The sequence below is a fragment of the Hordeum vulgare genome, chromosome 3H (genome assembly GCF_904849725.1).
Source record: "Hordeum vulgare subsp. vulgare chromosome 3H, MorexV3_pseudomolecules_assembly, whole genome shotgun sequence".
NCBI lineage: Eukaryota > Viridiplantae > Streptophyta > Magnoliopsida > Poales > Poaceae > Hordeum > Hordeum vulgare.
In genome coordinates this window covers 188,278,713-188,304,328 of record NC_058520.1, presented here as the reverse complement: position 1 = coordinate 188,304,328, position 25,616 = coordinate 188,278,713, and the positions used below count along the sequence as shown (strand labels likewise).

The 25,616-nt window shown below is 43.4% G+C and overlaps 1 protein-coding gene across 1 annotated transcript; it reads right to left on the bottom strand.

Annotated features, from left to right (window-relative positions):
• Positions 1-4,801: 4,801 nt before the first annotated feature.
• LOC123443469 (uncharacterized isomerase BH0283-like) lies at positions 4,802-8,748 on the bottom strand. Its single transcript, XM_045119841.1, has 6 exons — positions 8,534-8,748; positions 8,235-8,441; positions 7,823-8,104; positions 7,471-7,632; positions 5,520-5,603; positions 4,802-5,392 (listed from the first exon to the last, which is right to left on the bottom strand). The coding sequence occupies exons 1-6, from the start codon at positions 8,561-8,563 to the stop codon at positions 5,285-5,287; spliced, it is 873 nt and encodes a 290-aa protein (XP_044975776.1). The 5' UTR covers positions 8,564-8,748; the 3' UTR covers positions 4,802-5,284.
• Between the last annotated feature and the right edge of the window lie 16,868 nt (positions 8,749-25,616).

The following is a 25,616-nucleotide window of genomic DNA, read 5'->3' as shown; positions in this document are numbered from 1 at the left end:
GTTCCAGAAGAGAGGAGACAAGTCGTCTTGTGTCGTTGACGAGTGTTACCTGAAATCTTGACACACACGATTAGTCCTGCACGGTACTGTCATCAATCACCAAAATTACTTAGGCATAAACTATGCCTCAACATACTTGTTAGCATCCTTAGGATCGACAAAACCTTCTGGTTGTATCACATACAACCTTTCCTCAAGGGAACTGTCGAGGAAACAATGTTTTGACATCCATCTGCAAGATTTCATAATTGAAAAATGCAGCAACTACTAACATAATTCCAACAGACTTTTTAGCATCACTACAAGTGAAAAAGTCTCATCATAGTCAACTCTTTGGAAACATCTTTGCGGCAAGTCGAGTTTTCTTAATGGTGACATTTACCATCATCGTTCGTCTTTCTTTTAAAGATACACTTCTACTTAATAGCCTTACGACCATCAAGTAGTTCTTACAAAGTCTACACTTTGTTACATACATGGATCATATCTCAGATTTCATGGCGTCTAGCCATTTGTCGGAATCCAGGCCCACCATCGCTTCTCCATAGCACGTAGGTTCATTGTTTACCAGCAACATGACCTCCAAGACAGGATTACTGTACTATCCTGGAGCAGTATGTTTCCTTGTCGACCTACGAGGTTTGGTAGTAACTTGATCCGAAGCTTCATGATCACCATCATCAGCTTTCCACTTCAACTAGTGTAGGCACCACAGGAATATCTTCCTGCACCCTGCTACTCATTGGTTGAAGTGACGGTTCAATAACCTCATCAAGTTTCAACCATCCTCCCACTCAATTCTTTCGAGAGAAACTTTTTCTCGAGAAAGGACCCGTTTCTAGAAACAAACACTTTGCTTCCGGATCTGAGATAGGAGGTATACGCAACTATTTTTGGTGTCCTATGAAGATGCATTTATCCGCTTTGGGTTCGAGCTTATCATGCTGAAACTTTTTAGGATAAGCATTGCAGCCCCAAACTTTGAAGAAACGACAACTTAGGTTTCTCTAAACCATAGTTCGTACGGTGTGATCTCAGCGGAGTGACGTGGTGTCCTATTTAAAGTGAATGCGGTTGTCTCTATGCCTAACCCAAAACAATAGTGGTAATTCGATAAGAGACATCATAGTATGCACCATATCCAATAGGGCGCGGCTATGACGTTCGGACACACCATCACACTATGGTGTTCCAGGTGGCATGAGTTGTGAAACAATTTTCACATTGTCTTAAATGTTTACCAAACTCGCAACTCAGATATATATTTGCCTCCATGATCACATCATAGACATATTATCCTCTTGTCACGACGATCTTCAACTTCACTCTGAAATTGCTTGAACTTTTCAATATTTCAGACTTGTAATTCATCAAGGAAATACACTGGTATCTACTCAAAATATTAGTGAAGTAATAACAGAGTAACCATTATTATCTTTAAATGAATAACCATATTGCAACAAACACGATCTAATCATGTCTATGATCAACGCAAACACCAAATAAAAATTATTTAAGTTCAACACTAATCCCGATGGTAGAGGGAGTGTGTGATGTTTGATCATATCAACCTTGGAATTACTTCCAACACACATCGTCACCACACCCTTGATAGTATCCATTTATTCCGTAGCTATAATTTCGAGTTACTAACACTTAGCAACTGAACCGGTATCTAATACCCCGGTGCTACTATGAGTACTAGTAAGGTACACATTAATATAACGAATATCCAATATACTTTTGTCGACTTTGCCAACCTCCTTATCTACCAAGTATCTAGGGTAGTTCCGCTTCACTCATTGTTCCCTCATGATAGAAGCACTTAGTCTTAGTTTTGGGTTCAACCTTGGTTTTGTCCACTGGAGCAGCAACTCATTTGCCATTCGTGAAGTATCCCTTCTTGCCCTTGCCCTTCTCGAAACTAGTCGTTTTACTAACCATCAACAATTGATGCTCCTACTAGATTTCTACTTTCACGGTGTCAATCATCGCGAATAACTCGGGGATCATCTTGTGCATCCCTGATATGCTATAGTTCATCACGAAGCTCCAGTAGCTTGGTGGCAGTGACTTTGGAGAACTATGTCAAACACTATCTTATCTGGAAGATCAACTCCCACTCGATTCAAGCAATTGTAGCACCCACACAATTTGAGCACATGCTCAACGATTGAGCTTTTCTCCCTTACTTCGCAAGCAAAGAATCTTGTCGGAGGTCTCATACCTCTCAACGCAGGCACGAGCCTGCAATGCAAATTTCATCTCTTGGAACATCTCATATGTTCCGTGACATTTCAAAAAGATTTTGGAGCCTCAATTCTAAGCCATGAAGTATGACGCATTGAATTATCATGTAGTCATCAAAAACGTGTATGTCAGATGTTCGCAACATCCACAGACGATGCTTGGGGTAAGCACACCGAGCGGTGCATTAAGGACATAAGCCTTCTGTGCAGCAATGAGCATAATCCTCAGTTTACGGACCCAGTCCGTATAATTGCTACTATCGTATTTCAACTAAGTTTTCTCTAGGAACATATCAAAAACAGTGGAGTTACAGCGCAAGCTACAACATAATTTGCAAAGACATATTGACTATGTTCATGATAATAAGTTTAATTAATCATATTACTTAGTAACTCCCACTCAAATTGACATCCCTCTAGTCATTTGAGTGACACATGATCCTAATTCACTAACTCAAGTCCGATCATCATTTGAGTTGTGTTAGCTTCAATGGTGAACATCTCTATGTTGATCATATCTACTATATGACTCATGTTTGACCTTTCGGTCTCTTGTGTTCCGAGGCCATGTTTGTACATGCTAGGCTCGTCAAGTTTAACCCGAGTGTTCTGCGTGTGCAACTGTTTTGCACCTGTTGTATGTGAACGTAGAGTCTATCACACCCGATCAACATGTGGTGTCTGAAACGACGAACTGTCGCAATGGTGCACACTCGGGGAGAACACAATTTTATCTTGTAATTTTAGGGAGGGATCACCTTATAATGCTACAGTCGTCCTAAGCAAAATAAGGTGCATAAAAGGATTAACATCACATGCAAATCATAAGTGACATGATATGACCATGAACTTGTGCTTCTTGATCTCCATCACCAAAGCACCGGCATGATCTCCACCGTAACCGGCACCACACCATGATCTCCATCGTTGTGCTGCCATAGAGGTTGTTGCGCCACCTATGTTGATACTACTAAAGCTACTGAACTAGCGATAAAGTAAAGCATCACTAGGCGCATAAATAATTAAGGACAACCCTATGGCTCCTGTCGGTTGCCGTAGCATCGACATGCAAGTCGATATTTAACTATTACAACATGATCATCTCATACATCAAATATATTATATCATGTCTTTGGCCATATCACATCACAACATACCCTGCAAAAACAAGTTAGACGTCCTCTAATTTGTTGTTGCATGTTTTACGTGGTTGCTATGGGTATCTAGTATGATCGCATCTTACTTATGCAAAACCACAACGGTGATATGCAAGTTGCTATTTGACCTTCTCCAAGGACCACCTCGGTCAAATCCGATTCAACTAAAGTTGGAGAAACACACACCCGCCAGTCATCTTAATGCAACAAGTTGCATGTTAGTCGATGAAACCAGTCTCTCGTAAGCGTACGAGTAATGTTGGTCCAGGCCGCTTCATCCAACAATACCGCCGAATCAAGAAAAACTAAGGGGGGCAGCAATCTGAATATCAACGCCCACAAACTACTTTCTGTTCTACTCGAGATGTCATCTACGCATAGACCTGGCTCATGATGCCACTCTTAGAGAACGTCACATGGGAAACAAAAAAATTCCTACGCGCACACAAGATCTATCCATGGTGATGACCATCTACGAGAGGGGGGGGTGCATCTACATACCCTTGTAGATCGCTAAGCGGAAGCGTATATAACGCGGTTAACGTAGTGGAACATCTTCGCGAAATCGCAGCCCGTCCCGTGATCTCATCACGATCCGTCCCGTGATCTCATCACGATCCGTCTCGCGATCCCATCATGATCCATCCTAATCTAGTGTCGAACGGACGACACATCCGCGTTCAGCACACCTATAGCTCGATGACGATCACCGCCTTCTTGATCCAGCAAAAGAGGCGGAGAGGTACATGAGTTCTCCAGCACGACATCGTGGTGGTGGTGGTGGTGCTGAACCAATTCAGCAGGGCTTCACCAAGCTCCGCTAAACTAATATAGAGGTGAAAACAATCAAGAGAGAAAGAGGGCAGCTCGTGGCTTATTTTTGGGTTGGGGTTGTCCTCAAAATCCTCTAGTATATATAGGAGGAAGGGAGGAGAGGAGGCAGCCTCGACCCTAAAGGGTTCGGCCGAAGTGGAGAGGAGGTGGAGGAGTCCACCTCCAATCCTACTCCAAGTAGGATTCCACTTGGGCTCCTCCTCGATGACCATCAATTAATGGCAACTCTCGGTCCTTCCTTCCGAACTCTTATCCTATTCATTTATTTATTCTTGCAAATAGTACTGTATCAAAGATCATACTCCATACATGATTAGATGGTGGGTTGTCTTCAATAATTTGATTCCAAGCATACAAGTATAGATGGATGGCAATGGCTTGCTAGCTAGGCTAGGAGCGTGCCCATCCATCAAAGTAACAGCATCTCCTTGAATTTGCACTTCTTTTTCCAAAACAGGAATTTGCCTCATCGATTAATTAAATAGAAGAAAAATGTTCGGTTAATTAATAGAAAGCCGGGTGGAACCGATACAAACATAGCACATACGGAGCACTCAAACAAAAGAAAATTGTTCTGTTAGTTAATGAAAAATCAGACGAAAACGGATACAAACACAACACATATGGAGTACTCACAAACCATGAAACTCCCTGACAACACGATCACGAATTCACGATCGATCTGACAAACATACACAACCTGTAACAACCACAAACCCTCACACTTCTATATCGCAAAACAACCCCCAATGAGAACACCTCGGCAGAAGGCAACCAAATCCTCCCTGAATTTGCACTTTCAGCAACAAGTCCTATGTACTACTACAAGAGATTCGATCTCATAATAACTATCTGCCACTACAGCAATTGTGTCGATGTATATTTTAAGCAACAATTCTGTGAGGTTTAGCGGAATGCTAGGATAGAACTACGTGGGAAGAGGTTACTGGAAAATATTAGTGGCCTTGCTCAGATCATACACTGCCGGAGTAGCCTTCAAATAACCACTGGAAGTTTTTAAACCAGCACAAAGCAGCATGCATATTACACCAGGAGTGTCCCGGCCATGACAGTAATAGTTTCTCCTTGGATTTTCACTCTCCGATTTGCGTCATCCAGTTCCAGGTATAGCGTTCCACCCCTTGGAGATGCCTGATGATGATGCATGGTCACATGAAGGAAAATTAACACGATGATTTAGCGCTGATCAAGCGCATGTTGTAGCATTATTGTGAAATAAAATATAGGCCTGCAAACAGTTCAAACGTCGAAGACATACTTGAAATGCCTTCAGTTTTTGCTTCCCAAGCTTTCTACCCCAATAGGGTCCCAATACACAGTGTATACTGCCAGTAACAGGGTCCTGCCAAAATACAGAGATCAGGGGTTACGAGTTATGAAAGATGAGGCTGCATTAGATGGACAACATCAGTATCCAATGGACGCCCAAGATTAATTTAAATGAACAGGATTTTTCTATACAGGTTTTAAGTTTTAACTAGTACGAATTGTGGCACTCTAAAATTGTAACTTGCAAGCATCGATTCCACAACAATAATTACAAGCATCCACTGAGTGGATAAAGTTTGTAACTATCTTAGATAATAACACTACCAATCTTTAGCCTGTAAATCGATATTGTGAATATAGATACAATTCTAGCTAAACAGAAGTAACTCATGATGATACTAATTTGTCAAGGACAAGCACGGTTCAGATTTCAGAGCATGTTGAAAGTAGACAACACTACGGGACTACTCAAATCCAGAAGGGAAGATGTAACATGTGTGAGACGTGAGCACAATTAGGTGTTGGGACAGGCACTCTTGCTCTGATTTTCTTATACTTAGCTACTGCAGTACTAAAGAGAGAAAAAATAGATTGAAGGATGATTCCGCCGCCGCCCTCCCGAGTCCTCTCCTAGCCAGAGTCGCCTCCGATCTGGCTGCTGAGTGCTGACGAGTTCTGGATTTCTCCACCAACGGTCTTCACGGATTGGCAAAGTGCTCCCAGACCTTCGATTTCGAGGGGATCCGGTCGGACGCATCCATAATCATCAGCTCGCGGGGCTTCAATGGGCGTGTTGGGAAGCTCTGCTATCAATCGACAACATGGGACATGTCGAACCTCCGCTAAGATTGAAAGACCAGATGGTAACGACGGAGGTGGGATTCTGGACGCGATGAAGACATTGCTTCACGGACTGCCGTGTGGGTTTGGCTGTGAGATTTTTCTTTTCCAATCCGCATAGCTTTGGTGGTGCTCTTTGAGTATTGAGTCGAGATTTTTATGATGAAAATCTAAGGTTTGTCCTTTATTGATTATACGTGGCAATAGTTTCGCTGAAAGCATTGTTTTGAAACTCAGACTTTCTTGAGGTGAAAACCCAAGATCTTCGATCGGGTGACGACAACGCTTGTGCATTGTTTTCTTCTTGAAGGCGTTGCTTTTGAAGAAACTTTTTTTTAGTTCGAATGTTGTTTTTGGTGGTGGTTAGAGCGTGTTGCTGCTACGAGTGATTGATCACCGTGGCGAGGTCTTTTTTTTTGAATTTCACGCGGGGGCAAACGCCTAATTGTGCAAGAGGGCAAACGCCCAGATGATTACAGGTGCACATGGCGAGGTCTTTTTTCTCCTTTTTATTTTCTTTTTTGGCTGTATGCATCCTTGATGTCTTCAAACATCTTGTTGGTGTAGATGCTAGGTGTAATTGATATTTTCTCAATATTAATATACTTTTTTTATAAAAAAACTAAAGAGATAGGACTTTCAACACCCGGATGCCCCTACACCCTCTATGAACAGTTAATTTAAAGAAAATATGAAAAAAAATCTGAAACTTTGGGGAATCAAAGATGATCAAACATTCAATGTTCTTGCAAAATTTCAGACACAAATAACATTTGAGGAGACCTCATCTAAAAAAACAAAATCAGTGCTCAAAGTTTATGTGTATTTTTTAGCAGTGATTTCGTTTTTGTTTGTGAGGGCTCCTCAATGTTATTTTTGGCTGAAATTTTAAAGAACATCAAAAGTTTGATCATCTTTGATTCCCAAAGTTCTGGAATTTTTTTTATTAGAATTTACTGTTCATGAGGTTCAAAGGGCACCCAGGAGCTGTCACACCTTTTCCCTCCTTTTTCTACTCAAATGCCTTGGTATCTACTCAAATGCTCGATGTCTTGGTAAGTTCAGAAATTATATAACTTTGGACTAAGAAAGGACATCACCTCATCCATCCCAAATTTTGGGCAGAATAAACGTGTGAAGAAGTCATAACCAGATCCAGCAGGTGCCGGTCCTGTAACCATGATACCGCCACAGGACAATTTTTTTATTTCATCGATGTTAGGAATTATGTCGGCAACCTCTTTTGCTGAAGAAAGTTCCACCTGAAAGCCATGGAAGCTGTTTATTAGGCAATTGATTTTTCGGAAGGAAAATTGACATAGTAGGAGAAACTAAGAGAATAGCTATCTAGCTTAGGAGAATGACCATAGCAGCACCAACATGCTCCATCTTAAAATGGGGAGGTTTATTTTCGAATGTAATGATGCAGGTAAAAACAGGGAGAGACATTACAATGAGATCACCGTCGGCCGCCGATTTGTGAACACTGACCACTGATGCGCCGTTTAGGGTCTCCGGAATCGACGGCGTCTCGTTGCAGCCCAGAAAATCAATCATGGGGAAATTCAGTTCAATAAACAGCTTCCCGTGGGCGCCTGCGTCCCCTGGTGGAGGAACTTTCTCTGCAGTCAAGATACCGGACTTGGTCATGAACTCGATTATGCCATGCTCCGGCAGAACGACCGTGAAGAGGAAGTGGGCGGAGGCCAACGTCGCGTGCCCACACAGGTCGACCTGAAAGCGACGACGCGTGCTCGGAGTCAATGCAGGCCAGTGGTGGACTGGTTCTTCAGATCGGTCGATGCTGGTAGTAAAATGGGGATCCGAGATTCTGGGAGGAGATGGCCGGAGGGCTATATGCTACCTCGGTGACGGGAGTGAACCATCGGAGGTGGAAGAGCGGGGCGGCGCTGGCGGGCCGGGAGAAGTCGCGCACGAGGAAGGCGGTCTCCGAGAGGTTGAACTCGGTGGCGACGGACTGCATCCACCGCTCGTCCGCGGCGTTGTCGTCCTCGAGGAGGCACACCGCGGCGGGGTTGCCCTTGAACGGCTCGGTCGCGAAGGCGTCCACCTGCGACAAGACCACGACGGCCGGGCCAACGTCACTTTCCGACAGGTGCGACCGTGCGAGTGAAGAGGAGAGGGGAGGATAGTAGCACTGACCACGGCGTATCGGATGGCTTTCCTGCCCATTTCTGCGAACACGGCGTCGGTGTCCGCGGACGCTGCTCCAAAATTTGGTGAGCAGGAGTTTAACAAGCTGCTGATGATTGGTGAGTAGTAATCAGCAATGGCGAGTTGACGAGATGGAGACGATGGGCTTTCCTTCCTTGTGAACGACAGGGTACCAAACACCGGTTCACTAACTTCTCTTTTCTTTAATCGACGGGGCAGAGAACTCCTGAATATATTGCTCAAAAGCCACCTCTTAGGCTTGGCTGATCCAGCTTACGAACAAAACCGGATCAAAAACCTAAACAAGCTCGTTTGTTTATAAGGAAAACCAGATAAAAACAGTCCAAATAGCAAGGCTAAAAAAAGAGAAAAAAGGACGTCCAAAACAAGACACGCCTAGCTAGCACACACGTCGCCAACGCCATGAAAAACAAGTAGATGTAAGGTGTTGTCAAGGGATCATAATACTAGAACTTTGTAAGGAACCTAACGCACCGCACTTGCGTCCGTACCGAGCCCCACGACACAACTTAGAAGCATCGACAATCAACGAGTGCCATGAACACGAACCTTGACTCGGAGCTCCACCACAAAAAACACGGGACGATTAGCAAGTTGGGAAGGCAACTTGTGCCATCAATGAGCAAAGATGAATCGAGACATCGCCAAGAGCATGAAGATGGCCGCAACACATGGGCAACCATGGAAGAGTCTTTAGTATGCACAACAACAAAGACGAGACTACTTCACAAGGGGGAAACAAGTGGCTGTTCTGCGACACCAAAGGTACCGCCGCCGAACCCCAAAGAACACCACCAAAGAGCCACCATCGACCCTAAGCGGCCGCACCACCACCACCAACATCTCCGCAGCGAGCAACACACGTGCAACAACCATGCAAACCCCGAGATGATGCCTTCAAGAAAGGTTGCGACACTGGTTGCGCCGTCATCATCCGTACCAGGAAAACCTAGACTAGGGATTTCCCCCGGGAAACTGGCAAAAAGGGTAAAACAACATGACAACGATGTCTCCAAGAAGATTAGCGGCGCCCACGGGTGTCGCCATCGCTAGCTCCAGATGGAGCAAGGCTTTTGCCACAGTTGATCACACAACCTCTCGATGGGCCGATTGAATAACAAGGATTGTGTTGGGAATATTGCATGGGAAACAAAAAAAAAATCCTACGCACACGCAAGACCTATCCATGGTGATGATCATCTACGAGAGGGGAGATCGGATCCACATACCCTTGTGGATCGCTAAGCGGGAAGCGTTAAGAAACGCGGTTGATGTAGTCGAACGTCTTCGCGATCCGAATCGCAAGTGTCCCACGAACTCCGTCTCGATCTAGCGCCGAACGGACGGCACCTCCGCGTTCAACAAACGTACAACTCGATGACGATCTCCGCCTTCTTGATCCAGCACGACGGGCGGAGAAGTAGATGAGTTCTTCGGCAGCACGACGGCGTGGTGGTGGTGGTGAACTAATCTAGTAGGGCTTCGCCAAGCAATGTCGGACTAATCTATACGAGGGAGGCGATCTATGGAAGAGAGGGCAGCACGTGGCTTTTTCTGGTGAAGTTTTCCCTCAAAACCTCCACTATATATAGGAGGAATAGGAGGGAGGGCTGCCTTGCCTCCTACTCCAAGGAGGAGGTTTCGGCCGAGCCAAGGGAGGAGAGTCCTCCTCCAATTCGGCTTGGTGGAGGACTCCCTTCCTACTTGGCCACCTCCTTCCTTTTTTTTCTTTTCCTTTTCTTTTTGCACCTTTGGCCGAAATAGGTTTATTGTGCTGGCGTCACGAGCCCACTAGGGGCTGGTGCGCCACCTCTAGGACTATTAGGTCCTCTCCAAGGTGGGTGGCCCCTCCCGGTAAAACCCCGGAACCCATTCATCACTCTTGTAACTTTACCAGTAATGCCAGAAATCTTTTCGGAAGCCAAATGCAACTTTGTTATATATCAATCTTTACCACCGGACCATTCTGGAGCTCCTTGTGATGTCCGGGATCTCATCCGGGACTCCGAAAAACTTTCGGTCACCAACATACATAACTCAATAATATTGAAACGTCACTGAACCTTAAGTGTGCAGACCCCGCGGGTTCGAGAACTACGTAGACATGGCCTCAGACACTCTTCGGTCAATAACCAATAGCGGGACCTGGATGTCCATATTGGCTCCTACATATTCTACAAAGATCTTTATCGGTTGAACCTCTATGTCAAGGATTCAGTTAAACCCGTATAACATTCCCTTTGTCCTTCGGTATGTTACTTGCCCGAGATTCGGTCATTGGTATCTCTATACCTATTTCAATCTCGTTATCGGCAAGTCTATTTACTCGTTCCGTAATACAAAATTCCGTGGCTAACTCTTTAGTCACATTGCTTGCAAGGCTTATTTGTGATGTTGTATTACCGAGTGGGCCCTGATACGTCTCCAATGTATCTATAATTTTTAATGGTTTCATGCAATTATCTTGTCAAACTTTGGATGTTTTGTATGCCTTTTATATCGTTTTTGGGACTAACTTATTAACTCAGTGACAAGTGCCAGTTTCTGTTTTTTTCCGTGTTTTTGACCCTTTTGAGAGGAGAATTTTAAATAGAGTCCAAACGGAATGAAACTTCCAAAAAGATTTTTTCCGAAACAGAAGAAGATCGGGGAACTTGAGAACCAAGGCAAGGGGCCACGAGGGACCCCACAAGCCCCCTAGCCGCGACCAGGGGGGCGCGCCTTCCAGGCTTGTGGGCTCTGTGGGCCACCTCTGCCCTAGGTCTTTCGCCTATATATTCCCAAAAATTTCAGAAAAAATCAGGAGATCATCGAAAGTACTTTTCCGTCGCCGCAAGCTTCTGTCTCCGCAAGATCCCATCTGGGGCACGTTCTGGTGCCCTGCCGGAGGGGGGATTCGGATACGGAGGGCTTCTTCATCAACACCATGACCTCTCCGATGATGCGTGAGTAGATCACCATAGACCTATGGGTCCATAGCTAGTAGCTAGATGGCTTCTTCTCTCTCTTGGATCTTCAATACAAAATTCTCCATGACTTTCATGGATATCTATCCGATGTAATCTTCTTTTGCGGTGTGTTTCTCGAGATCCGATGAAGTGTGGATTTATGATCATATTATCTATGAATCTTATTTGAGTTTCTTCTGATCTCTCTTATGCATGATTTCATATCCTTGTAATTCTCTTCGAGTTGTGGGTTTTGTTTGGCCAGCTTGATCTATGATTCTTGCAATGGGAGAAGTGCTTGGTTTTGGGTTCATACCGTGCGGTGACCTCACCCAGTGACAGAAGGGGTAGCGAGGCATGCATCGTGTTGTTGCCATCAAGGGTAAAAAGATGGGGTTTTCATCATTGGTTTGAGTTTATCCCTCTACATCATGTCATCTTGCTTAAGGCGTTACTCTGTTCGTCATGAACTCAATACACTAGATGCATGCTGGATAGCGGTCGATGTGTGGAGTAATAGTAGTAGATGCAGAAAGTATCGGTCTACTTGTCTCGGACGTGATGCCTATATGTATGATCATTTCCTTAGATATCATCATGACTTTGCGCGGTTCTATCAATTGCTGGACAATAATTTGTTCACCCACCGTAATATTTGCTATTTTGAGAGAAGCCTCTAGTGAACACTCTGGCCCCCGGGTCTACTTCACACCATATTTTCAACCTTACTCTTTTACTTAGTTACACTTTCCGCCTTCAGATCTCACTTTGCAATCAATCTTGAAGGGATTGACAACCCCTTTATAGCGTTGGGTTCTTTTGTGTTTGCGCAGGTACTCTGGACTTGACGCGATTCTCCTACTGGATTGATACCTTGGTTCTCAAACTGAGGGAAATACTTACTGCTCCTGTGCTGCATCGCCCTTTCCTCTTCAAGGGAAAAACCAACGCAAGCTCAAAGGGGTGACAGAAAGGTTTCTGTCGCCGTAGCAGAAGAATTTATGGCTCCGTTGCCGGGGAGGATCAAGTCAAGAACTCATCCAAGTAAGTGTCGCAAACTCATCTCTTGCATTTACTTTTTTGCCTCTCGTTTTCCTCTCCCCCACTTCTGAAAAGCAAAAATTTACAAAAAGATTTGCCTTTTTCGTTTGCCTTTTTCGTTCGCCCTTTTCTCTTGCTTGCTCTTTGTTCGCTTGTGTGCTTGCTTGCTTGCTGAAGTCACCATGTCTGAAAACACCAAACTTTGTGACTTCTCAAATACTAATAATAATGATTTTATTAGTACTCCGATTGCTCCCGCCACTAGTGTGGAGTCATACGAAATCAATGCCGCTTTGCTGAATCTTGTTATGAAAGAGCAATTCTCCGGCCTTCCTAGTGAAGATGCCGCATCCCATCTTAATACCTTCATTGAGCTTTGCGATATGCAAAATAAGAAAGATGTGGATAATGTTGTGATTAAATTGAAGCTTTTTTCCTTTCTTGTTGCGAGATCGAGCAAAAACTTGGTTTTCGTCTTTGCCCAAAAATAGTATTGATTCTTGGAATAAGTGCAAAGATGCTTACATATTCAAGTATTTTCCGCCGGCTAAGATTATCTCTCTACGTAATGATATCATGAATTTTAGGCAACTTGATCATGAACATGTTGCACAATCTTGGGAGAGAATGAAATTGATGATTAGAAATTGTCCCGCTCATGGCTTGAGTCTTTGGATGATTATACAAATCTTCTACGCTGGCTTGAATTTTGCTTCTAGAAATATCTTGGACTCCGCCTCAGGTGGAACGTTCATGGAAATCACGTTAGGAGAAGCCACAAAACTCCTAGACAATATCATGACGAACTACTCTCAGTGGCACACTGAAAGGTCACCTACTAGTAAGAAGGTACACGCTATAGAAGAAATTAACTCGTTGAGTGCTAAGATGGATGAGTTAATGAATTTGGTTGCTAGTAGAAGTGCTCCTTTAGATCCTAATGATATGCCCTTGTCTTCCTTGATTGAGAGTAGCAACGTTAGCTTGGACGTTAATTTTGTTGGTAGGAATAATTTTGGCAACAACAATGCTTTTAGAGGAAACTATGTTCCTAGGCCTTTTCCTAGTAACCCCTCTAATAACTTTGTCAACTCCTACAACAATACTCATGGAAATTACAATAGATTATCCTCTGATCTAGAGAGTAATATCAAAGAGTTTATCAACTCACAAAAGATTTCCAATGCGTCCATAGAGGAAAAACTACTCAAAATTGACGATTTGGCTAGGAGCGTTGATAGAATGTCTAGTGATGTTGATGCTTTGAAAATTAGATGTGCTCCTCCCAAGATCAACATGGATGAAACTTTGAAAGCTATGTGTGTTTCCATGAGTGAGAGCAAAGAAAGAACCGCCCAAATTCGTGCTAGACATGAATGGCTTAAAAAGGCGTGTTCTCGTGATAAGAATCACGAAGATCTTAAAGTGCTTGGTGTGACTCCCATTGAATCTTTTTTTTCTTGTGTCAAACCTAATAATGATGGGGCTGGATATGAATCCACTTTGGTTGAAAAACGCCCCAATGATTCGGAGTCCATCTATCTTGATGCTAAAAGCATTGAAAGTGGAGTAGAAGATATTAAAACTTTGTGTAGTAATGAAATTACTACTTTGGATTTCAAGTAATTCAATTTTGTTAGTTGCTCCTTGATTGAATGCATTTCCTTAATGCAATCCATGCTAAACTCTCCACACACTTATAGCCAAAACAAGGCCTTTACCGATCATATCGTCGAAGCTATGATAAAATCTCTTGAAGAGAAACTTGAATTGGAAGTCTCTATCCCTAGAAAGCTTCATGATGAGTGGGAACCTACTATCAAAATCAAAATAAAAAACTATGAGTGCAATGCTTTGTGTGATTTGGGTGCTAGTGTTTCCGCGATTCCAAAGTCTTTATGTGATGTTATGGGTTTTAATGAGATTGAAGAGTGTTCTCTTAATTTGCATCTTGCGGATTCTACTGTCAAGAAACCTATGGGAAGGATCAATGATGTTCTTATTATTGCAAATAGAAACTATGTACCCGTGGATTTCATTGTGCATGACATTGATTGCAATCCTACATGCCCTATTATTCTTGGTAGACCTTTCCTAAGGACTATCGGTGCTATCATCAATATGAAGGAAGGGAATATTAGATTTCAATTTCCTTTAAAGAAGGGCATGGAGCATTTTCCTAGAAAGAAAATAAGATTGCCTTATGAATCCATGATGAGGGCTACTTATGGTTTGAGCACCAAAGACGACGATACGTGATTCCATCACCTTATGCCTAGCTAGGGGCGTTAAACAATAGCACTTGTTGGGAGGCAACCCAATGAATTTATCTTTTTCTTTCTGTTTTGTTGTGTCCACACCATCATAATTCTGTTATGATAGTGTATTTTGTGTTTCTTTTTGTGTTTGAGCCAAGTAAAACCTTTATGACTAGTCTTGGTGATGGTTGTTTGATCCTACTGAAAAAAGACAGAAACTTTTCGCTCACGATATTATTTTTCATTTTTATTCATAAAGAGCTTTTGAGTTGATTCTTTTTGCTGCTGGTTGATATGCCTTTTCCCCAGGCAGTCGTAATTTTTCAGAATTTGCTACAGACTGGTCTGTTTTTGACAGATTCTGTTTTTGTTGAGTTGGTTGCTTATTTTGATGAATCTATGGATAGTATCATGGGGTAATAGCCATGGAAAAGTGAGAATACAGTAATCTAACACTAATATAAATAGAAATCAATATTGCTATAGTACCTAAAGAGGTGGTAGTTTGTTTTCTTGTGCTAATGATATCACGAGTTTCTTTTTAAGTTTTGTGTTGTGAAGTTTTCAAGTTTTGGGTGATGTTCTCATGGACAAAGAGATAAGGAGTGGAAAGAGCTCAAGCTTGGGGATGCCCAAGGCATCCCAAGCCAAATTCAAGTACACCAAAAAGCCTAAGCTTGGGGATGCCCCGAGAAGGCATCCCCTCTTTCGTCTTCAATCCATCCATAACATTACTTGGAGCTATATTTTTATTCACCACATGATATGTGTTTTGCTTGGAGCGTCTTGTATCGTAGGAGTCGTTTCTTTTTGTTGTGTCACAATCATCCTTGCTGCACACCTTTTGAGAGAGACATGCACTCATCGTGATTTTGCTAGAATGCTCATCGTGCTTCACTTATATCTTTTGAGCTAGATAATTTTGCTCTATGTGTTTCACTTAGATCTTTTAGAGCACGGTGGTGCGTGACTTGGTAGTTGGCTTGTGCTATGAAAGTAGTCCCAAAGGTGATAGGTACCCAAAGAGGATACAAAAACCTCCATCTTCATGTGCATTGAGTAGAAAGAGAAGTTTTGATTCCTCTCAATTAGTTTTGAGACGTGGATTTGGTAATATTAAGAGTTATGTTAGTAGGGTGTTGTGAATCTAGAAATACTTGTGTTGAAGTTAGTGATTCCCGTAGCATGCACGTATGGTGAACCGCTATGTTAGGAAGTCGGAGCATAATTGATCTATTGATTGTCATCCTTTGTGTTGCGGTCGGGATCGCGCGATGGTTAACACCTACCAACCCTTCCCCTAGGAGTATGCGTTTAGCACTTTCTTTCGATTACTAATAAAAACTTTCGCAAAAAGTATGTGAGTTCTTCATGACTAATGTGAGTCCATGGTATATAAGCACTTTCACCTTCCACCATTGCTAGCCTCTCTAGTGCCGCGCAATTTTCGTCGGTACACAAATCCACCATATGCCTTCCTCAAAACAGCCACCATACCTACCTACTATGGCATTTTCATAGCCATTCCAAGATATATTGCCATGCAACTCCCACCGTTCCGTCTCATGACTTGTGCCGTCACTCTCATATTGCCATTGCATGATCGTAAGATAGCTAGCGAGATGTTTCAACATCATACGCCAAGCTAGATCGTTGCACATCCCGGTACACTGTCGGAGGCATTTCCTATAGAGTCATCATCGTTCTGAGCTTTGAGCTGTGAGTAAATAAAAGTGTGATGATCATCATTATTAGAGCATTGTCCCATGTGAGGAAATAAAAAAAAGAGGCCAAAGAGCCTAAATAAAAAAAGAGGCCAAGATCCCAAATAAAAAAAGAGAGAGAGAGAAAGAGAGAAGTGACAATACTACTATCTTTTTCCACACTTGTGCTTCATAATAGCACCATGTTCTTCATGATTGAGAGCTTCTTGCTTTGTCACCACCATATGCTAGTGGGAATCTTCATTATATAACTTGGCTTGTATATTCCAATGATGGGCTTCCTCAAATTGCCCTAGGTCTTCATGAGCAAGCAAGTTGGATGCACACCCACTAGTTCTCCTTTTGAGCTTTCATATACTTATAGCTCTAGTGCATCCTTTGTATGGCAATCCCTACTCATTCACATTGATATCTATTAATGGGCATCTCCATAGCCCTTTGATACGCCGAGTCAATGTGACCATCTCCTCCTTTTTTGTCTCACAACCACCACCACACTCTATTCCACCTATAGTGCTATATCCATGGCTCACGCTCATGTATTGCGTGATAGTTATAAAAAGTTTGAGAAAGTAAGAGTGCAAAAACAATTACTTGGCCAATACCGGGGTTGTGCATGATTTAAATTAGTTGTGTGGGGATGATGGAGCATAGCCAGACTATATGATTTTGCAGGGATAACTTTCTTTGGTCTTGTTATTTCGGAAGTTCATGATTACCTTGCTAGTTTGCTTGAAGTATTATTGTTTTCATGACAATAGCAAACTATTGTTTTGAATCTTATGGATCTGAACATTCATGTCACATGAAAGAAGTTACAAAGGACAACTATGTTAGGTAGCATTCCACATCAAAAATTCAGTCTTTACCACTTCCCTACTCGAGGACGAGCACAAGTTAAGCTTGGGGATGCTTGATACGTCTCCAACGTATCTTTAATTTTTTATGGTTTCATGCTATTATCTTGTCAAACTTTGGATGTTTTGTATGCCTTTTATATCTTTTTTGGCACTAACTTATTAACTCAGTGCCAAGTGCCAGTTCCTGTTTTTTCCGTGTTTTTAACCCTTTTCAGAGGAGAATTTTAAACAGAGTCCAAACGGAATGAAACTTCCAAAAAGATTTTTTCCAAAACAGAAGAAGATCGGGGAACTTGAGAACCAAGGCAGGGGGCCACCAGGCTTGTGGGCTCCCTGGGCCACCTCCGCCCTAGGTCTTTCGCCTATATATTCCCAAAAATTCCAGAAAAAAACAGGAGATCATCGAAAGTACTTTTCCGCCGCCGCAAGCTTCTGTCTCCGCAAGATCCCATCTAGGGCACGTTCTGGTGCCCTGCCGGAGGGGGGATTCGGATATGAAGGGCTTCTTCATCAACACCATGACCTCTCCGATGATGCGTGAGTAGTTCACCATAGATCTACGGGTCCATAGCTAGTAGCTAGATGGCTTCTTCTCTCTCTTGGATCTTCAATGCAAAGTTCTCCATGATCTTCATGGAGATCTATCCGATGTAATCTTCTTTTACGGTGTGTTTGTTGAGATCCGATGAAGTGTGGATTTATGATCATATTATTTATGAATCTTATTTTAGTTTCTTCTGATCTCTCTTATGCATGATTTCATATCCTTGTAATTCTCTTCGAGTTGTGGGTTTTGTTTGGACAGCTTGAACTATGATTCTTGCAATGGGAGAAGTGCTTGGTTTCGGGTTCATACCGTGCGGTGACCTCACCCAATGACAGAAGGGGTAGCGAGGCACGCATCATGTTGTTGCCATCAAGGGTAAAAAGATGGGGTTTTCATCATTGGTTTGAGTTAATGCTTCTACATCATGTCATCTTGCTTAAGGCGTTACTCTGTTCGTCATGAACTCAATACACTAGATGCATGCTGGATAGCGGTCGATGTGTGGAGTAATAGTAGTAGATGCATAAAGTATTGGTCTACTAGTCTCGGACGTGATGCCTATATGTATGATCATTGCCTTAGATATCGTCATGACTTTGTGCGGTTCTATCAATTGCTCGACAGTAATTTGTTCACCCACCGTCATATTTGCTATTTTGAGAGAAGCCTTGAGTGAACACTATGGCCCCCGGGTCTACTTCACACCATATTTTCTGCCTTACTCTTTTACTTCGTTGCACTTTCCGCCTTCAGATCTCACTTTGCAATCAATCTTGAAGGAATTGACAACCCCGTTATAGTGTTGGGTGCAAGCTCTTTTGTGTTTGCGGAGGTACTCTGGACTTGATACGATTCTCCTACCGGATTGATACCTTGGTTCTCAAACTGAGGGAAATACTTACTGCTCATGGGATGCATCGCCCTTTCCTCTTCAAAGGAAAAAACCAACGCAAGCTCAAAGGGGTGACAGAAAGGTTTCTGTCGCCGTAGCAGGCCCCGAGATACCTCTCAGACATATGGAGCGACAAATCCCAGTCTTGATCCATGCTAATTCAACGGACACCTTCGGAGATACCTGTAGAGCACCTTTATAGTCACCCAGTTACGTTGCGACGTTTGATACACACAAGGCATTCCTCAAGTGTCAGTGAGTTACATGATCTCATGGTCATAGGAATGTATACTTGACATGCACAAAACATCAGCAATAAAATAACACGATCACATGCTACGTTCATACTTTTGGGTCTTGTCCATCACATCATTCTCTTAATCATGTGACCCCGTTATCAAGTGACAACACTTGTCTATGGCTAGGTGTAAGTGCATCTAGTGCCCCTTAGTGATTTTGGTGGTTTGAAGACTTATAGGTTAAGTATCTAATGTGTTTTTAAGTGTACACAGGATCTATAAGTCATTGAGAAGTTTGAGATATTTGAAGAATATCGACCCCTAAAAATATATGTCTTCAGTTGAAGAAATTGGTCTGAAGCTGAAGAAATGAATCGCGAAGAATTTGCGATGAAATGGATATTCCTCATGAAGATATTGATATTGAGAAGATCGGTGGTTCCTGAAGAAAATCGTTCTGAAGAAATTGAAGCGTGAAGATTTTCATTTTCTGTTTTACTTTCTTCGCATTTGATGAATAGGAACACCGTACTGTTAAAGGGGGTCAAAGTAACACTATGGAATGGATTTCCTCATGATGCTCAACCCAAACCAAATCCTACCAAAAGCCTCAAGTGAGGAATATGAGTGACATGAGGACTCTCACAGTTGAGGGTCCCGACCGTTTCGATAAGCCGCGCCAAGTCACTGATCTTATCCACTCCAACGGTCATATTATTTAAGGGCATTAATGTCAAATCATGTCGGGATGCTCCCAGGCTATAAATAGCCGCCCCCCACAACCACTAGCTGGTTGGCTGCTCCGCTAGAAACTGACACTTGTCATAAGAGCAACCCAATTCCTCAGAGCTTTAGAGAGTAAATCATCAGTGAGGAAATACACCACCCACCGAAACTACAAACCAAATCTAGTGATTGAGAATCACTGAAGAAGTTGTTCCTGTGTGGGACTGAAGCCTTTTACCTTTGAGGACTGTGCATCCTCCAGACGGTTAGGCGTCATGGTCTAGAGCAATCCAGCAGTCAATTGTGGATCGCCAGGTGACCGAGTTTGTGAGGGTTTGGAAGTCTGCCCTGAAGACTTACCACGAGTGTTGGGCATGGACTGTGTGTCCTTAGCTCAAGGAGAATACGGTAGGGACTGTGTGTCCTGGGACTGGGTGTCCTTTGGTTTAAATACCAAGCCGCTCCAAACCAGATGTACAACTGTCACAGCAGTTGGAACTGGGTTATCAACAACAGTCTTCACCAAGAATCGGGTTCTAATTCCTCAACTCTTTACATTCTCTGTATTATGTGTTGATGACTTTCACTGTGACTGTTTGAAGAATTTGCTGAAGACTCTCTCTGAATTTCCTCAACCCCAAATTCTTCACTTGAGTAAATCATCATCTGTATTCTGCGTGCCTGCTTGTTGTGCAATCTGTTTTCATAATCTTCACTCTGTAATACTGCTGTTTTGAACAATTGCACAACTGATCCTTAACTGTTTCCGCTGTAAGTTAGTCATCAGTGAGGAATTTCCTCAAAAGGAATTTCCTCAGTGATGAAATTCTAAAAATCTCCTATTCACCCCCCCTCTAGTCGATATAACGCACTTTCACTAGGAAACCTCAACCATCTTTGATCAACGAGCTAGTCAACTAGAGGCTCACTAGGTACAATGTTTTTGTCTATGTATCCACACATGTATAAGAGTTTCCATTCAATACAATTCTAGCATGGATAATAAACGATTATCTTTAAATAGGAAATATAATAATAACTATTTAACTATTGCCTCTAGGGCATATTTCCAACAATCTACCACTTGCACTAGAGTTAATAATCTAGCTTCACATCACTATGTGATTTACAATGTAACGAATCTAACACCCATACAGTTCTGGTGTTGATCATATTTTGCTCGTGGAAGAGGTTTAGTCAACAGGTCTGCAACATTCAGATCCGTGTGCACTTTGCAAATATTTATGTCATCCTCCTTGATGTAATCGCGGATGGCATTGAAGCGTTGTTTTATGTGTCTGGTCCTCTTGTGAAACCTTGGTTCCTTGGCTAAAGTAATGGCACCAGTGTTGTCACAGAACAGATTTATTGGATCTACTGCACCTGGCACAATTCCAAGATCTGTCATGAACTGCTTCATCGAGACACCCTCTTTAGTCGCCTCTGAGGCAACTATGTACTCCGCTTCGCATGTAGAATCAGCAACGACGCTCTGCTTGGAACTGCACCAGCTTACTGATACGTCTCAAACGTATCTATAATTTTTGATGGTTTCATGTTGTTATCTTGTCAACTTTGGATGTTTCATATACCTTTTATATCTTTTTTGGGACTAACTTATTAATTTAGTGTCAAGTGCCACTTCCTGTTTTTTCTGTGTTTTTGACTCTTTTCGGATCTGATTTTGGAACGGAGTCCAAACGGAATAAAATCCCCGAAATAAATTTTTCCAGAACAGAAGAGGATCAGGGGACTTGAGGGCCAAGGCAGGGGGCCCACAGGGAGCCCACAAGCCCTGTTGCCGCAGCCAGGGGGCCCGCGGCAACCAGGCTTCTGGCCTCCCTGGCGCTCCCCTGCCCTAGCTCTGTGGCCTATAAATTCCCTAAAATCCCAGAAAAAATCAGGGCATCCACGAAAACACTTTTCCGCCGCCGCAAGCTTCCGTTTCCGCGAGATCTCATCTGGAGACCCTTCCCGGTGCCCTGCCGGAGGGGACTTTGGAGTTGGAGGGCTTCTACATCAACATCATCGCCCCTCCAATGACTCGTGAGTAGTCCACTTCAGACCTACGGGTCCGTAGTTAGTAGCTAGATGGCTGCTTCTCTCTCTTGGATCTTCAATACAAAGTTCTCCATGATCTTCATGGAGATCTATCCGATGTAATCCTCTTTGGCGGTGTGTTTGTCAAGATCCGATGAATTGTGGATTTGTGATCAGATTATCAATGAATTATATTTGAGTCTTTGCTGATTTCTTATATGCATGATTTGATATCCTTCTAAGTCTCTCCGAGTCTTGGGTTTTGTTTGACCAACTAGATCTATGATTCTTGCAATGGGAGAAGTGCTTGGTTCTGGGTTCATACCGTGTGGTGACCTTTCCCAGTGACAGAAGGGGCAGCAAGGCACGCATCATGTTGTTGCCATCAAGGGTAACAAGATGGGCTTTCATCATAGATTTGAGATTGTCCATCTACATCATGTCATCTTGCTTAAGGCGTTACTCTGTTCTTTTGAACTTAATACACTAGATGCATGCTGGATAGCGGTCGACGTGTGGAGTAATAGTAGTAGATGCAGAAAGTATCGGTCTACTTGTTTTGGACGTGATGCCTATAGATATAATCATTGCCTTAGATAACGTCATGACTTTGCGCGGTTCTATCAATTGCTCGACAGTAATTCGTTCACCCACCGCCTACTTGCTTTCATGAGAGAAGCCACTAGTGAACACTACGGCCCCCGGGTCTATTCACAACTATCGTCTCCACCTTTACTTTTACTTTGCTTTGTTTACTTTTTGCTTTCAGTTCTCACTTTGCAAACAACCTTCATAGCGTTGGGTGCAAACTCTTTGTGTTTGTGCAGGTACTTGTGACTTGCCGCGATCCTCCTACTGGATCGATACGTTGGTTCTCAAACTGAGGGAAATACTTACCACTGCTCTGCTACATCACCCTTTCCTCTTCAAGGGAACACCAACGCAAGGCTTCAAGGCCGCGGGAAAATCCTTTGCATATTTGCCAAGGAAGTCCCTACAGGCGTAGCTCGTAGCAGCAGGATTCCTGGCGCCGTTGCCAGGGAGGGTCTGCTGTCACAGTAGCAGAAGGATTTCTGGCGCCATTGCCGGGGAAGGTCTGTTGTCGCAGTAGCACTTACCACACCCCCATTGAAAATAAATACGTATCCGGTTTGTGACTTAGAGTCATCCGTATTAGTGTCGAAACTTGCATCGATGTAGCCCTTTACGACGAGCTCTTCGTCACCTTTATAAACGAGAAACATTTTCTTAGTCCTTTTTAGGTACTTTAGAATATTCTTGGCCGTTGTCCAGTGCTCCATTCCTGGGTTACTTTGAAACCTTCCCGCCATACTTATGGCAAGGCCGACATCAAGTCTAGTGCACAACATTGCATACATGATAGATGTGACGCCCTAGGTTTAATCGTACGCTAATCATACACGCAAATGCGTACGATCAAACTCAAAGACTCACGGGAAGATATCACAACACAACACGAGACACAAATAAAACAAACAAGCTTCATATTACAAGTCAGGGGCCTCGAGGGCTAGAATACAGAAGCCCGATAAACACACGAGTTAACGGAAGCAACAATATCTGAGCACAGACATTAAACATGAGGTGCCTTAGAGAAGGCTAGCACAAAATAAACACGATCGAACGAGGCAAGGCCTCCTGCCTGGGAACCTCCTAACTACTCTTAGTCTTCAGCGGCCTCCACGAAGAAGTCACCATGAGGGTGACAGGCGTCGGCAGGAAACTCCATCTCCTGGGCTCCATCATCTGGTCGCAGCAACGGATCAAGGGGCAAATGGGGAGCAAAGCAACGGTGAGTACTCATCCAAAGTACTCGAAGACTTACATCAAAACTATACTAAGTATGCATCAGTATCAAAGAAGGGGTTTATATGTGGACTCACTACAACAATGCGAGAATGGAGAAAGAAAGCCTAATCCTATCGAAGACTAGCATCTTTAAACGTCTTGCAACAATAGACGAGAGTAGAACAAGGTAACACAATTAATAGTCATATTGTTGCAGCAATATAATATGAGGTCACGCCGAGAGATCCTCCCTCGACTCCCTGCGAGGAAGCAATCCCGGGGCAACTAATTCCAGTTAAGTAACAATTGTAGTTGTATATGATCAGGGCACAACTCCAAGTCGTCCTGTAACCGTGGACACGGCTATTCGAATAGATAAGTTCTTCCCTGCAGGGGTGCACAACCTATTCCCCGTCACGCTCGATAACACTCTGGCCGGACACACTTTTTTGGGTCATGCCCGGCCTCGGAATATCGACACGTCGCAGCCCCACCTAAGCTTAACAAAGAGGCCACCCCGCCGGTCTAACTCCTAAGCACAAAGGGGCCGTGGGCCCACTTGCCCTCTGCGCTCCTGGAAGATGCAAGGGCGGCCGATGTTAGTCCTAGCACCCATTAATACAAGAGCGATGCATCTCCGGACCACTCAGGCGCGCGCCGCTACAATGCTGACGTCTGAAGAGCTTCGGCTGATATCGCGACGTCGAGTACCCATAATTCTTCCCACGTAGACGGTTAGTGCGTAATAAGGCCTTCCGACCAACCCAGATCAAATACCCAAATCTAATATCATTTTAATTAAGTCATCGACACAACCACGAGGGAATCCACCCGCCTAACATCTATTCATCAAAGATCCCAGTAACATGGTGAAGTAACTGTGTGGTTGTAACATCAGGGGGATCCGAGGCATCACCCTCGTTGGATCCCGAATGATGTAACCGCCAAGGTGGACTTAGAGGAATCACCCTCAAGGGTCCCACACTTGAGGGGTTGCACGACAAAGACATCCTCGGGAATGGTGAAAGAGGAATCACCCTCGATAACCACGACCGACTAGCTGTACTACAGAGATATCATCCTGAGTATTTCACGAGGTGTCACCCTCCGTACCCGATAGTATCTTTGTAGCCTCGTACAACTAAGGGGGTGAGTGATGTGTCGGATCTGGCTCGTCGATGAGGGATCGAGACTCGACAAATAAGCGGGGCAACTGGACTAAGGGGCCAGAGGGGATGACTGCTCCACCTATACTAAACAGTTTAAAGTACAGTACTGAAAGTAGCAGTTCATCAAAATTAGGCTATGCATCAGATATAGGAGCTAACTACAATAGTAGCAAAATTCTAATGCAAGCAGGAGGAAGAAAGACAGGCGATATAGGGATGATCAAGGGGGGGGGGGGGTTTGCTTGCCTTGTTGCCCTGTGGCAAAGGGCTGGTCGTCGGGAGGGTAGGTGTACCCGACAGCAGCGTTAGTCTCGAGGTCTACCGGAGAGAAGAGGGAGGGAAAAACAATAAATAAAAAGCATACAAATGCATCATGATGCATGACATGGCAATATGCAGAGCAAGGGGGATATATTGCATACCTACGTATTTAAGTTAATTTAGGAATTTATTTGGTATTATTTTAGTAAAGTCATGCACTATTCATTTATCTAAATTAGGCAAAAAGTTCCATGTTGACCTAGCTAGGAGTGATGGACAAGCATTTTGATTACATATTCAGAATCTACATATTTTCTGATCATTTTACATATATAAATTATTTCCATTCGAGTTACGGTTTAAAAGATATCATTTTCAAAGTTTTTAAAGAATTTCTGGAATTTGATTATTTATATAAATTCGAATTATCCAGAGTAGTACATGATGATGTAATCATGACATCACTGTTGGGGATATACCCCACGGTGTAACCCGCCAAGGGCTTGAAGACTCACTGGCGACTCAGTAATGACCTG

What these genes read in the sequence shown, in the direction of transcription:
- LOC123443469 (XM_045119841.1), bottom strand. Translation starts at nt 8,563, where the DNA reads ATGGGCAGGAAAGCCATCCGATACGCCGTG. An exon ending in CGGCCGACGGTGATCTCATT is followed by an intron (nt 7,633 to 7,822) that starts GTAATGTCTCTC and finishes CATGGCTTTCAG; the next exon opens with GTGGAACTTTCTTCAGCAAA. An exon ending in AAAAACTGAAGGCATTTCAA is followed by an intron (nt 5,393 to 5,519) that starts GTATGTCTTCGA and finishes CATCATCATCAG; the next exon opens with GCATCTCCAAGGGGTGGAAC.